This window comes from Cololabis saira, chromosome 13, assembly GCF_033807715.1.
Source record: "Cololabis saira isolate AMF1-May2022 chromosome 13, fColSai1.1, whole genome shotgun sequence".
Classification (NCBI taxonomy): domain Eukaryota; kingdom Metazoa; phylum Chordata; class Actinopteri; order Beloniformes; family Belonidae; genus Cololabis; species Cololabis saira.
This window is the reverse complement of record NC_084599.1, coordinates 45,498,908-45,514,174: the sequence shown is the minus strand read 5'-3', so window position 1 is coordinate 45,514,174 and position 15,267 is coordinate 45,498,908. Positions and strand designations below refer to the sequence as shown.

Here is a 15,267-nt window from a genome sequence, read left to right as displayed (position 1 = left end):
ATAAAATAAGGTCAGTATAGTCTACAATTCCCCCTCCTCTCCCTCCTCCCCCCGCACATCTTTACAAAAACTGCAGCAACAATAAGAAAACTGGCTTAAAAAGTTTGGTCCTCAACATCCACTCCCTTTTCCTACAAAATAAATTACTATATTAGGCTATAATTTACAGTCTGGTCATAAAACAATCCTCAAAGTGAGAGGTGAAGGCAACTTACGTGTTTTTGGTGTTACACAGCTCTCAGAAAGAATAAAAAAATGTCAAAAATTCCCTTAAACCTCGTGTCCGTGAATTCGGAGGGAGAAAAGCAGAAAAAAGGCACAAAAATACGGGGAAATATATATTATTTATCTGAAAAAAGGCCTCTCTCTCTCTCAGAACTTGCTGCAGTCATAAACGAAGGCCCCGGGGGTTCGGTAGAGCGGCTGGCCGGACGGAAACATCTGGCAGCTGCTGGTTCCTCCTGCCGGGGAGCCGTTGAGCCCGAGCCGCTGCTGGGACTCGAACATCATCTCCCGCACCGAGTGGAAGTTCTGCTGCTGCGCGGACGGGTATCCGGGGCTGAGGTGGCCCAGGTCCGCGTACCAGGACGGAACCAGGCGGGCCTGGTCCTGGCCCCCCCCGGCGGGGCCCGCGGCGGGGCCCGCGGCGGGGCCCCCGGGGCCCTGCAGGTTCGGCCCCGCGGCCGCGGTGATGCAGTAGTCGGGCAGCGGCTCCTCGACCCCCCCGGGCCCGCGCTCCCCCGCGTACACGCTCATGGCCTGCATGTTGCAGTGGTACGTGGCGCCCTGGTTGTTCCCGTACGCGGCGGGGCCCGCGGGGCCCCCGGGGCCCCCGGGGGGGGAGTAGCTGAGGCCTGTCCGGGACGGGGAGAGCAGCTCGGCCTGCGGGGACCCCCCCCGCAGCGAGGTCATGATGTTGTCCACAGTGAAGCCCTGCGGGGGCTCCAGGCCCAGGGCGCGGGAGGACGGGACGGGGCTCCCCGAGGACGCGCCGCTGGAGCCGGACGGGCTCTCCGTCTTGGCCGCGGCCCCCAGCGCGGGGGACTCGGCCTGGGGGGGCGTGGAGCCCCCGCTCTCCGTCTTAATGTCCTGGAGCCGCAGCGGCCCCGGGCCCGGGCCCCCGGGCCCCGACACCGGCTCCGGGGCCCCGCACGGGTCCTTCCCCCCGCGCCGGCCCCGGTCCTCCTCCTCCTTCTCCCGCACCACGTCCTTCTTCTTGAAGCGCCTGCGGCGGCGCAGGAAGCTGCCGTTCTCGAACATGTTGTAGGAGTCCGGGTCCAGGGTCCAGTAGCTGCCCTTCCCGGGCTTCTTGTCGTCCCGCGGGACCTTGACGAAGCACTCGTTGAGGGAGAGGTTGTGCCGGATGGAGTTCTGCCAGCCCTGCTTGTTGTCCCGGTAGAACGGGAAGCGCTCCATGATGAACTGGTAGATGCCGTTCAGGGTGATCTTCTTCTCCGCGGAGTTCTGGATGGCCATGGTGATCAGGGCGATGTAGGAGTAGGGCGGCTTCACCAGGTCCTTGGCCTGGTGGTGCTGGTGCTGGTGCTGGTGCGCGTACGGGCCGTGGTGGAAGGCGCGGGCCACGCCGGCCGGGTACGGCTGCTCGTGGGGGGGGTGGGAGTACATGCTCATGGGCGCCGGCAGGCCGGCGTAGCCCCCCCCGCCGGCGCGGTAGTAGCTCTGCTCGCTGCTGATGTACGGCACGACTCCCAGGGAGCTGGGGGGGCTGGAGACGGAGTAGCGCGCCTGCATTCTGCGCTTTTACGCAGCGTAAACGCTCTCCAAAGCGGCTCCGGTGCCTCCGGCAGCTCTCCCGCAGCTCTCCCGCAGCTCTCCCGCACTTCTCTCCCGCAGTCCTCTCCCTCTCGGAGCCGCCTGGAAGTCTCTCTTTTCAAGCCGCAGTTGAGACAGCACTGCGCGCTGCGTAAAAGCTTTCCAAAGCGGCTCCGGTGCTCCGGCAGCTCCTCCGGTATTCCTCCCGCGGCTCTCCCGCACTTCTCCTCCCGCACTTCTCCTCCCGCACTTCTCCCGCAGCTCTCCCGAACTTCTCCTCCAACACTTCTCCCGCAGCTCTCCCGAACTTCTCCTCCAACACTTCTCCTCCCGCACTTCTCCTCTCCTCCCTGCGCCGCGTGGAACAAGCGCGCTGCGTAAAAGTGAGTTAAAAGTTAGTTTACTTTGTCCACAAGTGGAAAATTTGTCTTTTGTCTCACATTACAACAACAACAGTAACATGACACAGAAACAAACACTTCACATTTAACCGCAAAACATCTATAGTGGCAGAAAAAGAGGAACAAACGAGCGCATGTAAATAAAAGACAGGTTTATCTACGACACGTCCGTCAATCAGAGCCTTAACGGCGTTATTGGGAATGAATGAGTTTTTAAAATAAGTTACCGTCTACCTGAGGGAAGTCATTTAAACTGTAAAGCTGCAGAGGCTGAGTTTAGGATAATTTACTATCCTAGCAGCTTTTTTCCCCCAATCGCTTCCTTATAAATACTTTAGTTTCTCTGTGTCTTCCCTGTTATTTTTCAGGCTATAGATTCACTCTTCTTTGTAGCTTGCATCTTATTTTTTCTTATTTTTTTGTTAAAGTTGCCGTACCAAAGCTCTCCAAAGTGGCTCCAAAGTCGCCCCGGTGCCTCCGTTGCTCCCGCAACTCTCCGGTATTCCTCCTCCGCACTTTTCCCACACTTCTCCCGCACTTCTCCTCCCGCAGTCCTCTCCTCTCTCTCTGGAATAATCTCTCTCTCAAGCCGCCGTGGGCCGCCGGGGAGCGCAGACAGCAGAGCGCTCTGCTGCTTCAGTCAACATTAAGAGGAACCAGAGGAATGTCGGCGGAGCTGGTGGAGCTACTACACTAAAGAAACCTTTTCCTTTTTTTTCTTTTCTCCTCTGCCTTTTTCTCTCTCTCTCCCTCTCTCTCTCTCTCTCTCTCTCTCTCTCTCTCTCTCTTACTACTCACATTTTTCACTCCCCTCTGACCGCCGCAGCTGCTCCACCCCGAACCCGAGTGTGTGTGTGTGTGTGTGTGTGTGTGTGTGTGTGTGTGTGTGTGTGTGTGTGTGTGTGTGTGTGTGTGTGTGTGTGTGTGTGTGTATGCTCCATCATCCAATGGGACAAACGAAATGAACCTGTGGAAACGAGGACAGCGATAAAAGTTACTACCCAAACACACACACACACACACACACACACACACACACACACACACACACACACACACACACACACACACACACACACACACACACACACACACACACACACACACACACCACACACACACACACACACACACACACACACACACACACACTTTGCCCCTCATTTCAACTTCAGACTCGGAGTTATTAAAACGCTTTTAAGGGAGTGCCGAAATGCCTAAAAAAATGTAATTTAATGACCTTAACCGTGATATTATTGACTCCTTTTTGGTTTCGATAGAGTTTTATACATTTTGGAAAAATGAGACCTTGGATATATTGTGAGGTTTAATATTTCGTTTCTTTAAAGAATCAGAATCAGAATCAGAATTATTGGCCAAGTTTGAACATTCCCCGACAAGCAATTTGACTCCGGTTATTTCGCTCACTGTACCCAGATTTAAAAAATAGCACAGTAATTAAACAAATGTGGCACTTATTAACATATATACAATTAAAAAAGAGAAAGGTGCAGCAGAACGAGGTAGACATGATTAGATTAGAGTTAAGAGATAAGTCTGAGCGGTGCGTCACAGGGAAACACTCCTAAATAAAAATAAACCACCGGCCTTTTAACAGAAAAAACAAGCTGCTGCACAAATTAAATGCATTTTTAAAGTATAATTTTGTTAAAACTTTTTTTTTTTTTTGGTGGGGTGTGGGGGTAAATTACACGTATTGGTGATTCGGGAGCAAAAGGAGCAGCTATCAGTCCCGTATCCGTGAGAAGCGCCGTCAGCTGCTGCAGCCGCTGAATAAACAGGCGGATGAAAGAGCGCAGTTTCCCCCGAACCCCCCCGACCCCCCCGGACCCCCCCGAACCCCCCCGAACCCCCCCCGGACCCCCACCACGGTGGGCGGGCTGGGGAAACTAATTAAAGGTTAAATGAACATGGTTTGGGCCGGCAGGGTGAGAACAGGCTCCGCGGGGGCAGAGCTGCTGCTGCTGGTCCTGGGGGTGAAATCCTCCAAATGTCTCCACACTGCGAGGTGTTTAAAGTGTTTAAAGTGTTTAAAGTGTTAACGGAGACTGATGCGTCTGTTTGGACTAGAAACAACAAATGTTAACAAACCTCTTCATGGGACAATCCTGCATATTTAAAGGGAAGGACGGATTAAATAAAGAGAGATAATTTTAGAAGTATATTATCTTTTTAGCCTAAATTAGGAAAAATGACACAAAAGTCCCACAATTATCTTTCAGCATTAAAAAAAAACCTTGTTTAAGACTTAGTTTATGTAGGCTTATATATGACTATTATTTGTTGTAAATATTATTTTCTTCAGCTACAGCTCTATATCTATATCTATATATATATATATATATATATATATATATATATATATATATATATATATATATATATATAGATAGATAGATAGATAGATAGATAGATAGATAGATAGATAGATAGATAGATAGATAGATAGATAGATAGATAGAAAGAAATCTATGTATGTAACTCCTCATTTATTTTTATTTTGGATGACATTTACTTTATTTTATTTTGCTTTACAACTTTAAAATATGTCTGAAAAAGGAAACAAAAAATCTGATTTTTTTTATTCTTTGCATGTCGTTATTTAGATGATACACGTGAAAATGGTTTTAGTGTCAGATTGAACAGATAAAAAAATACATATTAAAGGTTGTCTCTTCACGCAAAGACTAAATAAAGCATCTTTAGTTAAAACCGAGCATCTGTTTTTAAAAACATTCCACATGTATTTGATTAAAAAAATCTAAACAATTCTCGCTCAAACTGCTGACGGTTACAGTTAAAATCACAGAAGGACGGGAAATTATTATTTTTATGCTGTATTGAGAAACTTTTGGAGGTAAATTGTAGCAACGATAAAACGTCTAAACTGCTGCAATAACTTATCTCTGAGACGGTGGAGGGGGGGTATAAATGACATTAAAGTGGGTGGGGGGGGGGGGGGGGGGGGGGAGATAAATGACATTAAAGTTAGAGTAAAAAAGGGAAAGAAAAGGTGATAAAGTAGCTCCAAATAAGTTGGCAAAATGTAAAAGAATTTCCTTCTCACTTTAGTGTTTTCTTTTCTTTTCTTTTCTTTTTTTTCGGGGGGGGGGGGGGTCGGGGGGGGTTTGCATGTGTCTGCAGGGCCACAGGAGTCGGAGTGGGGGGGTAAACCTGGGGGGGGGGTAAACCTGTGAGGTCCGGCCGCGGAGGCGCGCGGCTGCGGCGGGAGCGCGCCCCCCGCTGCCGCAGCAGCTGCTCCGCAGCAGCGCAGCATCATCACGGGTCACTGATGCCGTCTCCATGGCAACAACCACGTGGACAGGCTGCAGGTACAGGTGTGACGTCATTCGGGACCAGGTCTGGTAACCCGTTCAGGGTCCTGAGCTCTTGTTTGGGGGGGAAGAATCCACGTCGGTGACAGAAACGTCAGTTTCAGCTGAAACTTTCTGTTTCTGTCTGGAACGACACGCTTCCGCCCCCTGATGGTCAGACCGTGAAGGTGCAGCAGGAAGATTCCTGATTCCAGAACCAGCGGAGCTGAATGACGCACGACGGAGTCTCCACCTCAGTTATTATTTCAATTCGTTCTAGTGTTGTCTTCTAGGCTGTTGCCCAGCTGGTTCTGCAGTAGGACATGTGTGGTTTGATCATGGTATCAATTCAATTCAATTCAATTCAATTCAATTTTATTTATATAGTGTCTAAAACAACAAAAGTTGTCTCTAGACGCTTTCCAGAGACCCAGAACATGAACATAAACCCCCAAGCAATTATTACATAAACAATGGCAGGTAGAAACTCCCCTAGTGGGAGAAAAACCTTAAGCCAAACAGTGGCAAGGCAAAACTCCCCTTTAGGAGGGAAGAAACCTGGACCAGCGACTCTAACACACTAGAGTTTACACTACCTAGAGATTTACCAACACCAGCTAGAGGTTTACTAAACACTAACTATAGGCTTTACTAAACAGAAAGGTTTTAAGTTTAGTTTTAAAGGTGGAGGTGGTGCCAGCCTCCTTAACCCAGATTGGAAGTTGGTTCCATAGTAATGGTGCCTGATAGCAGAACGCCCGCCCTCCAAATCTACATTTGGATACTCTAGGAACTACGAGTAAACCTGCACTCTGAGAACGGAGAGCTCTGCCAGGAACATAAGGCACTATCAGGTCTTGCAAATAATGCGGAGCTAAGCCGTTTTGGGCTTTATACGCAAGTAATAAAATTTTAAATTGGATTCTGAATTTTACGGGTAACCAATGGATCAAAATATACTCTTGCTGTCTCAGGAGTTGGGTTGTTCCCAGTGCTTTAAGTGGAACAAAAATAAGTGCCGGTGTTGTGCCAAAAAGTGATTGCCTGCCAGAATCTGATCTCTTCTGATTTCTGGCCACGGGAGCGCACACAGCAGCCCGTTGAGCGATAGCGCTAAAACGTCAGATCTTCAGATTATGAAGCTCAAGAATGAGATCAAGTCATATTTAGGCAGAAACAACTTTTCATTAACTGTATTTGGCCTTCAATCAATTTTTGGCAGGTGAAAATGCCTATTTTGTGTTGTAATTGTCCTTTAAAAGAGTTAAAAGCAATCCTGTGAGCTCTAGTGTTTATATTATGAAGTTTAAGAATAAGATCAAATCATATTTAGGTAGAAACAACCTTTCATTAACTGTATTTGGCCTTCAATCAATTTTTGGCAGGTAAAAAGACCCATTTTCAGGGGAGAAATCAGATTCTGGCAGGCAATCACTTTTTGGCACGACACCGGTACTCCCCTTATTCAACTGATGTAAGGTAAATGCGGTGGGTAACAGCAGATGATTAAGTGATATATTTAATTACTAGGACATGATCCTGATTTTTAAAAATAAAATTGTTTTATTGTATTTTCCAAACAAATTACAATATTGACAATGACTGTCTATTATTTTAGACTTAAATATTTGATTGTAGTGAAACTTAAAGGGGAAAATTTACCAGTTTCATGGCCTCACTGGCTCTCCTACAAATTATTGGCACTGTACAGTCCTTATCCACCACCGGGAACTCTAACTGGTACAGTTTTTGGTTTCTTGGGTTTCTTAATTTCACTTTGCATTTTCCCAGTGGTTTCAGTTTGCTTTTGTTATACATTACCAGTACAGTCTTTGTGTCTTCAAGTTTAGTGTCAGGATTGAGCATGTGAATTGGTATAACATTGCAAGTAGCACCGCAGTCCATTTGGAGTTTCACTACCTATTTGCCCAAAAGCATTCCAGCAAAGAGCTGAGTGTCTTTCGCTCTGTAGTCTCCTCCCTCGCTCCTGCTTCAGTAACACAGAGAAGTCTACATCACTCTCGTATTGTGCTACACTGTGTACTTGTTACTTCTTCCTTTGTTCTGGGCTTGCTCTACATTTCAAGGCAAGTCAAGGCAAGTTTATTTATACAGCACAATTCAACACAAGGTAATTCAAAGTGCTTTACATCAACATTAAAAGCGGCAAGACACAATTAAAACATAAATAACAAATAAAATGAAATAAAATGATAGGAAAAGAGGTAAAATAATAAAAAAAGCACCAGTTGGTAGGCAGTAAGGGCAGTAGATCCAGCAGGTAAGTATTTAATGAAACAGTAATGTTTTTATCCTGATTTAAAGGATCTACAGTTGGAGCAGACCTCAGGTCTACAGGAAGTTTGTTCCACCGGTGAGGAGCAGAATAACTGAACCATTGCTTGGTTCTGGTTCTTGGGAACCACAACAAACCAGATCCAGATGAACCTCAGGGGTATGGGAGCTTCATTTCACTGCAAAATGGTTCTCTTTGCCACACTTTTTGCATTGTTTACCGTATGCTGGGCATTTCTGTTTGCTTCTTTCATGCTTTCTCCCACAAAAACTTGCATAACACTGTATTTTCACTTTGTCTTTGGAGCGATGCTCCTTGTATTGCATGCACCTCCCTCTACCGTCGGTCCGGAGATGGCTCTGATATTTTCCCACGACAACTCTGCAGCCCGGCAAAGTTGTACACACGTGTCAAGTGTCATGTTTTTTTTACACGTCGTGGTTTCTCTCTCTCATGGCTGAGTTGTTGTGCCCACAAACAATCTAATCTCTAATGAGAGTCTCTCAAAGTCACAAAGTTGCATGGTTTTGCTAACAATTTCAGTTCTGTAACATAACTGTCAATATTTTCACTTGCACCTTCATTTCTTGTAAAGAAACGAAACCTTTCCACAGTCTCATTAACGCTGGGGTTACAATGATCATCACATTTTTTAATGATCTCATTTAACTTCCATTCATCTTTGGCTGTCTCACCCATAAGCGTGTCCAAACGTTCTCTGCCACTCTCGCTGACGAGGTAGCAGAAAAGTTTCACTTTTTTCTTTTTATCCTTTCACTGGGATGTTAGTGACAGATCCACATACAGTATAAACTTGTCTCTCCACGTCTTCCACATTTTCAAGAGATTGAGTCCAAATGCAGCGTTTGCGGTGGCTTTAGTCCGTCCATGTCACTCGGCAGGCTCGTCTCGAAGCGTTGGCTTGTCCGCTAATTACTGCTGCAACGTCGCTCCGACCACGCTGACTCTGCAGGTAACGTTCACTAATGTTCACTACCTGTAGCGGAGCCAGAGGGGATTAGGGGCCGGCGGCCATGGGGCCCACAAGCTCATAGGGCCCAATGAGAGGGCCCCGTTTTGTGTGATATGTTCATATAATCGTAAATTGTAAGCTATAATTACGATAAAATGTGCATTGTGTGGACAAGTAGGCTAATTCTTACTTTACAAGTGGCCTGAACGCATCGGGGTTGTGAGCCAACGCTGAATGGCTGTAAAGACTGATTTATGGTTCTGCGGACGCAGAGCATACGCCGTAGGGTACGGCGTAGGGTACGCGGCTATGCGCACCGTACGTGCGCATAGCCGCGTACCCTACACCATAGGCTCTGCGTTGGTGTAACGCGGAACCATAAATCAGCCAATTTGCCGACTCGGCAATTTGGCTGCCATGAACGAGACGAGTGCTAAACTTTAAAAGAGGACTAAGCATGTACAAAGTTTTGAATGTTACCCTGTTTTCCACGTTACCTGGATTATTTTGGGTTATGGAAGAGTCAACTATGGTGAGTCAGTGTAACCTTCATAAATAATTTCTGGTAACACTTTACAATAAGGGTCCCTTAATTAACGTTAGTTAATGCATTATTAAGCATTAATTAACAGTTTAATAATAGTTAAATAACCATTATTATGTATTACATAACATGAATTAGCATATTAGTTAATGCATTAATAAACAGTTAATTAATGCCTACTGCTCAGAGTTAATTAATACATTAGTAAGCATTAATAAACGTTACATGATGTAATTATTTATCCATATGTATGCATTACTTAGTATTAAGTAATACATTAGTTAATACATAAGTAAAACGTTAATAATGTCCCTAGTAATCATTTACTAATGGTGTTTATTTGGAGTGAATAAGCATTAAGTAACAGCTACCTAATACATCTACTAATCATTCACTAATGGTGTACATGTTTACTGGATGGGCATTATTAAACAACTATTTAGAGTCTTAAGTAATCATTTCCTAATGGTGCTGTGTATGTTATCAGGTAGCTTACCTGACCTTATGAACGGTAACCTGACATAAACCTTAATAAATGTATAGGAGTGGCTCATAACCATTACTTAACCATTAGTAAAGGCTTGATGGACCCTTATTGTAAAGTGTAACACATTTATCCCTTAGGTAACACATTATTAATGCTTAACTGCCTCATAAGCATTACTTAACCATAATTAACCATTAGTAAATACTATGTACCTAAGGGGTAAATGTGTTACACTTTACAATAAGGGTCCAGAATAGTATTTACTAATGGTTAATTATGGTTAAGTAATGCTAAGTAATGCTTATGAGGCAGTTAAGCATTAATAATGTGTTACCTAAGGTATAAATGTGTTACACTTTACAATAAGGGTCCAGCAAGCCTTAACTAATGGTTAAGTAATGGTTATGAGCCACTCCTATACATTTATTAAGGTTTATGTCAGGTTACCGTTCATAAGGTCAGGTAAGCTACCTGATAACATACACAGCACCATTAGGAAATGATTACTTAAGACTCTAAATAGTTGTTTAATAATGCCCATCCAGTAAACATGTACACCATTAGTGAATGATTAGTAGATGTATTAGGTAGCTGTTACTTAATGCATATTCACTCCAAATAAACACCATTAGTAAATGATTACTAGGGACATTATTAACGTTTTACTCATGTATTAACTAATGTATTACTTAATACTAAGTAATGCATACATAAGGATAAATAATTACATCATGTAACGTTTATTAATGCTTACTAATGTATTAATCAACTCTGAGCAGTAGGCATTAATTAACTGTTTATTAATGCATTAACTAATATGCTAATTCATGTTAAGTAATACATAATAATGGTTATTTAACTATTATTAAACTGTTAATTAATGCTTAATAATGCATTAACTAACGTTAATTAAGGGACCCTTATTGTAAAGTGTTACCTAATTTCTTTATCAGAATGTTGTGTAGCCTTGACCACCTCCCTATCTGAATGTTTGTGTTGTTGTCAACTAGACTAGAGTCTATTCTCTGTTATAGAATCAGAAATGATGTTATAGACCACTGTGTCTATCTATCTAAATAGATTGTATCATTTTAGACCAGTTATGTTTTTTTGTATTTAAACTGAATCAAAGATGGAACTGAGTCAGTCTGTGACTATCTGAGTTTTCAGAGCCATGTGATTGACAGCTGTCTGTGTGTGTGTGTGTGTGTGTGTGTGTGTGTGTGTGTGTGTGTGTGTGTGTGTGTGTGTGTGTGTGTGTGTGTGTGTGTGTGTGTGTGTGTGACTTTACTCTGCTTTCTGCATAGGCCTATAGGCTTGGCTCAATAAAAGTGAGAATAAATGTAGTTTGATGGGCAGGATGAGGTGTTGTTGAACGTTAAAATGACTATCTAAGGCCCATGGAGAACTCTGTACTGAGACCGCGCTCCGCCACTGTTCACTACCGCTGCCACCATGTTAAATTCTGTCTCCTTCATTACTCAACGACTACAGAATTTCTTATTTCAACGCAAGTGGGTTATAGTTTATTATATCTTCAGCACCAGGTCAATAACATTACAGGCCAACCTGGTCATGCGGGGTGAATCACTCAAAACTGTCCGTGTAGCAACTCTCCTGCAACGTAAAACAATAGTTACAAAATAGTTAACAATAGTTTAACAATAGCTCCTCCCAGGCAACGGGATGTTGGTTTGGTTGTGTTTTAGGTTCAGTTACAGCTATTTTACTTCACACATTCCAACCTCCCCCCCCACCCACTGCATGACTGATATTACTACTACTGTCATTTAATTACTACTGTCATATAATCTAGTTGGGTTTGTTTCTTTAATCCATTATTATCTGTGTGGTCTCCTTAATTTTGTATGGATGCTGAATGGTCACATCTCATCTGTTCATAATATATACAGGACTGTCTCAGAAAATTTGAATATTGTGATGAAGTTCTTTATTTTCTGTAATGCAATTAAAAAAACAAAATTTCATACATTCTGGATTCATTACAAATCAACTGAAATATTGCAAGCCTTTTATTATTTTAATATTGCTGATTATGGTTTACAGTTTAAGATTAAGATTCCCAGAATATTCTAATTTTTTGAGATAGGATATTTGAGTTTTCTTAAGCTGTAAGCCATGATCAGCAATATTAAAATAATAAAAGGCTTGCAATATTTCAGTTGATTTGTAATGAATCCAGAATGTATGACATTTTTGCATTACAGAAAATAAAGGACTTTATCACAATATTCTAATTTTCTGAGACAGTCCTGTGTATATATGTGTTTATTTTTACTGCATAAGCACTTCTGGTTAGATATTAACTGCATTCCGTTGCCCTGTACCTTTGACATGTGCAATGACAATAAAGTTGAATCTAATCTAATGGCGCCCCCTGCTGTCTACTTGGCGCATGCGCAGCATCAGTCGGATTCAGAAAACCTGGCTCTAATGACTGAAGTCCTTAATAAATCCTCCCCCATCAACCGTTGCAGTTACGCCCCCCCCCCCCAACATGTTGGGCATGAACACAAGTTTTCATTGAATTACATTGTTGTGTGTTCCAGCTGTTTTCTTCCTTCTGTACAATTGATTCAGATTTCTGCGGCCGCTTCAGTGTTTATGTAAAGTGTCTGATTAAACGCAGACAAATGCTCCACATCTCCCGGTTCCCCGCAGGCACGAACCCACCGCACAGGCTGGGAGGGCTTTTCAAATAAATATCTGCCAATCACCCATGTGCAAGGCATTAATGTGCTGTCGCGGCTCCAGCCTGAGGAGGGTAGATCTGTTCCCAAGGCCGCAGACCAAACCCAACTTTACCCTCAGCTGAGGGAAAAATGCCTCTCTGGAATCCCAAATAAGGACTTGGTGGAAATATAATCCCGCAGGAATCAAATTAAGACGGACAGAGCTGTTTCTGATTTACTCGGACTGGAAATATGTTCTCATGTGAAAATGCTCTGATCTGATCCTCGTCTGCACGATTCCAGATAAATGTGATGAATAAGGAACAGGACTTTCTGCAGCACCTGTAACATGTGCTTGGAGCACAGATCCTACTTTAGGCAAACTATTAACATAAAATAACTCAAATTTTTAGTAAAGAAACATCTCTTGAATAGTGTAGTAACTTCAGGGACTACTTGGTTATTTCACAGCGTAACATTTATTCCACCTTCAGAACAACAACAGCATCCCCCACTTGGTTTGCACTCTTAGGGCCCGATTTACTAAAGGTTTGCATGTGTAAAAACGTGTGCAAACTTGACATCACCCGCAAACCAATGTGCAAGCTGATCTACTAACGGCGTGCAAAGAGGACTGCGCCTCTCAAATGAGCAAAATAGCACACGCTGTTCATTTAGTACTTTTGCCCTGATGAATAATCAATATGGGGCGTACCCGCCAGAAAGCGCTAAATACTGGGAGGGGAAAATGCAAATAGGTTCATTTACCACACGCAATGAGATTTACCAAGCCTGAAAGTAATTGCAGGGATTGTGATTGTGTCTGTATTTAATACGTTCGAAAGGAAGGTGCTAATCTGCCCAGCATTACGCACCGATGGCTGCTGTTATTGTGGTGTTGTGCCGTATTCAGCACCCCTGCCGTGAAAAGTGTGAGGTTAATCAACTCTTTTGAATTAAGATTGTCATTATGAAAATAAAAAACTATCAGAATAGGAACAGAAGTCACCAGACAGGCCATTCCCTGATGGTATTTAGGTATTTAGGGCTTTGTTAACAGCTGAGCAGTGTCTTTAGACACATCTGTGCAAAGCCTCACAGAGTTCTTGTTTGTCCAGAAGGTGCTCATTTATTGACCCTTCATGTTGTTTCAAGACTTTAAGCTGACTTAAAGGTTAGCTAGGTTTAGTTGGACCATCTGATAACACGAGACCCCCATGAAGGTTGGCCTGGTGACTTCTGGTTTGTAAATAACCCAGTGTCTTTAGAACCATCTGTTCAAACCTCCAAAGAGAGGTACTGTTTTAGTTGACCCCTTGACTCTTTGTGTTTTAAGGATGTCTGTTTGTTTCTTCATACCAAGCCTCTTCAACTGAAAAGTCATGTGTGTGACCATCTGTTTCCTGTTTCTGTCTATTGTCCATTAAACTATTTACTATTGGGTGTCTTTTACCCCCAACGTCTGTTATCTACCAAATATGGTTTTTCATGTCCTCCGTGCTGAATAAAAGCGCCAGCTCTGCAGACAGCCAGTTGAGAGAAGTTCTGACGAGCTAAGAGGAGGGCCGTGTTGCCTAAAGCTTCTCAGGATTTCTCTCCAACCTTCTGCAGAAGGCCATTGAAAATCATTTCTGACAGTTTCCGGTGTCTTTTTCTAAGTTATTAATATTGTGATGACTTTTGAACCTAACATTTTGGTGCCGAAACCCGGGATCTCTCGAGCTGCGACGATTGGGGTGGCGTAAGATTCAACGGGCGATCTAAATCTGTCGACAGCCGTTCCCGACTTCAGGGACGGGGCCAGGTTGATCTTGCGCTGTTCCGGAGTCCAGACGACGAGATTTCCGAGCCAGGGGAAGGCACTAGGAGACTGGTGAGAGACCTCTTTTTAGTGAAATTTCTGTGTATACTAACCACGAGGGTTAGCGAAAACGGTGTTTGGCGGCGGGTCGGGGACCCGATTTTTATGAAGGCATAGGGGCCTCTAAAAATACTGCCTAAGAGCAGTGCGTAAGACCAACATCTAACTCGGTCGGGGACCGGCTTTTGAAGTCTGGGACTTTAAAAGTACAGAATTACGAGAAGGGGTTTCTATTTGGAAATGAGTTTTAATGGTTTTGTTCAATGTTCGTCTTGTCTAATGTTTGTCTGATGTTTATGTGGGGCTTCCAAAATTGAAAGGGCAAAATTTAAATTGTTCACTAAAGATCAGGCTAAAACCAAACTGTTGAAAAAGGAAACTTGTGTTCTGAGAGAAACTTAGGAAAGAAAAATAACTGGTTAAAAATAGCAGAGGCGTGGTTAAGCTGAAACTTATGCTTAAAGAATCTCTAAAAGATGCTTAATTGATGGGGAGACGTCCCTAAAAACTTTAGGTAAAATCTTGCGAAATAATATACAAAAAGAAGAAAATTGACTAATTTAAGACTAAAAGAAAACTGATTAAATGTCCAAAACGGGACAAGGTTTAGCAAGAAAGAAAAAGGTAAAGAAAGCTACGTGAAATTGGGGAGAAGTGCGGGCTGCAGCAGGGTGTGACTCTCTGTGTGTGTCAAGCTGCAGCTCTCTGTGTGTGTCTCTGTGTGTGTGTGTATGCGAGAGACACTGTCTGTGTGGGTGTATTCATGACACGTTGTGAACAGCTGAAAGTTTCTGTCATTTTAAGAGAAAAAGAAATATGATTCTATTGACCTCATAGTTGTGCGTTAAAATGAGAAATTGAATAAAGACAGAAAGGTGAGATACATAAAAGTCCTCATTCAGAT

General features: G+C 43.6%; 1 protein-coding gene across 1 annotated transcript; it reads right to left on the bottom strand.

Annotated features, from left to right (window-relative positions):
- Positions 1–2,909, bottom strand: LOC133457940 (forkhead box C1-A-like). The gene is made up of 2 exons (XM_061737327.1): positions 2,612–2,909; positions 1–2,146 (listed from the first exon to the last, which is right to left on the bottom strand). The coding sequence occupies exon 2, from the start codon at positions 1,750–1,752 to the stop codon at positions 373–375; it is 1,380 nt and encodes a 459-aa protein (XP_061593311.1). The 5' UTR covers positions 1,753–2,146; positions 2,612–2,909; the 3' UTR covers positions 1–372.
- Positions 2,910–15,267: the final 12,358 nt, after the last annotated feature.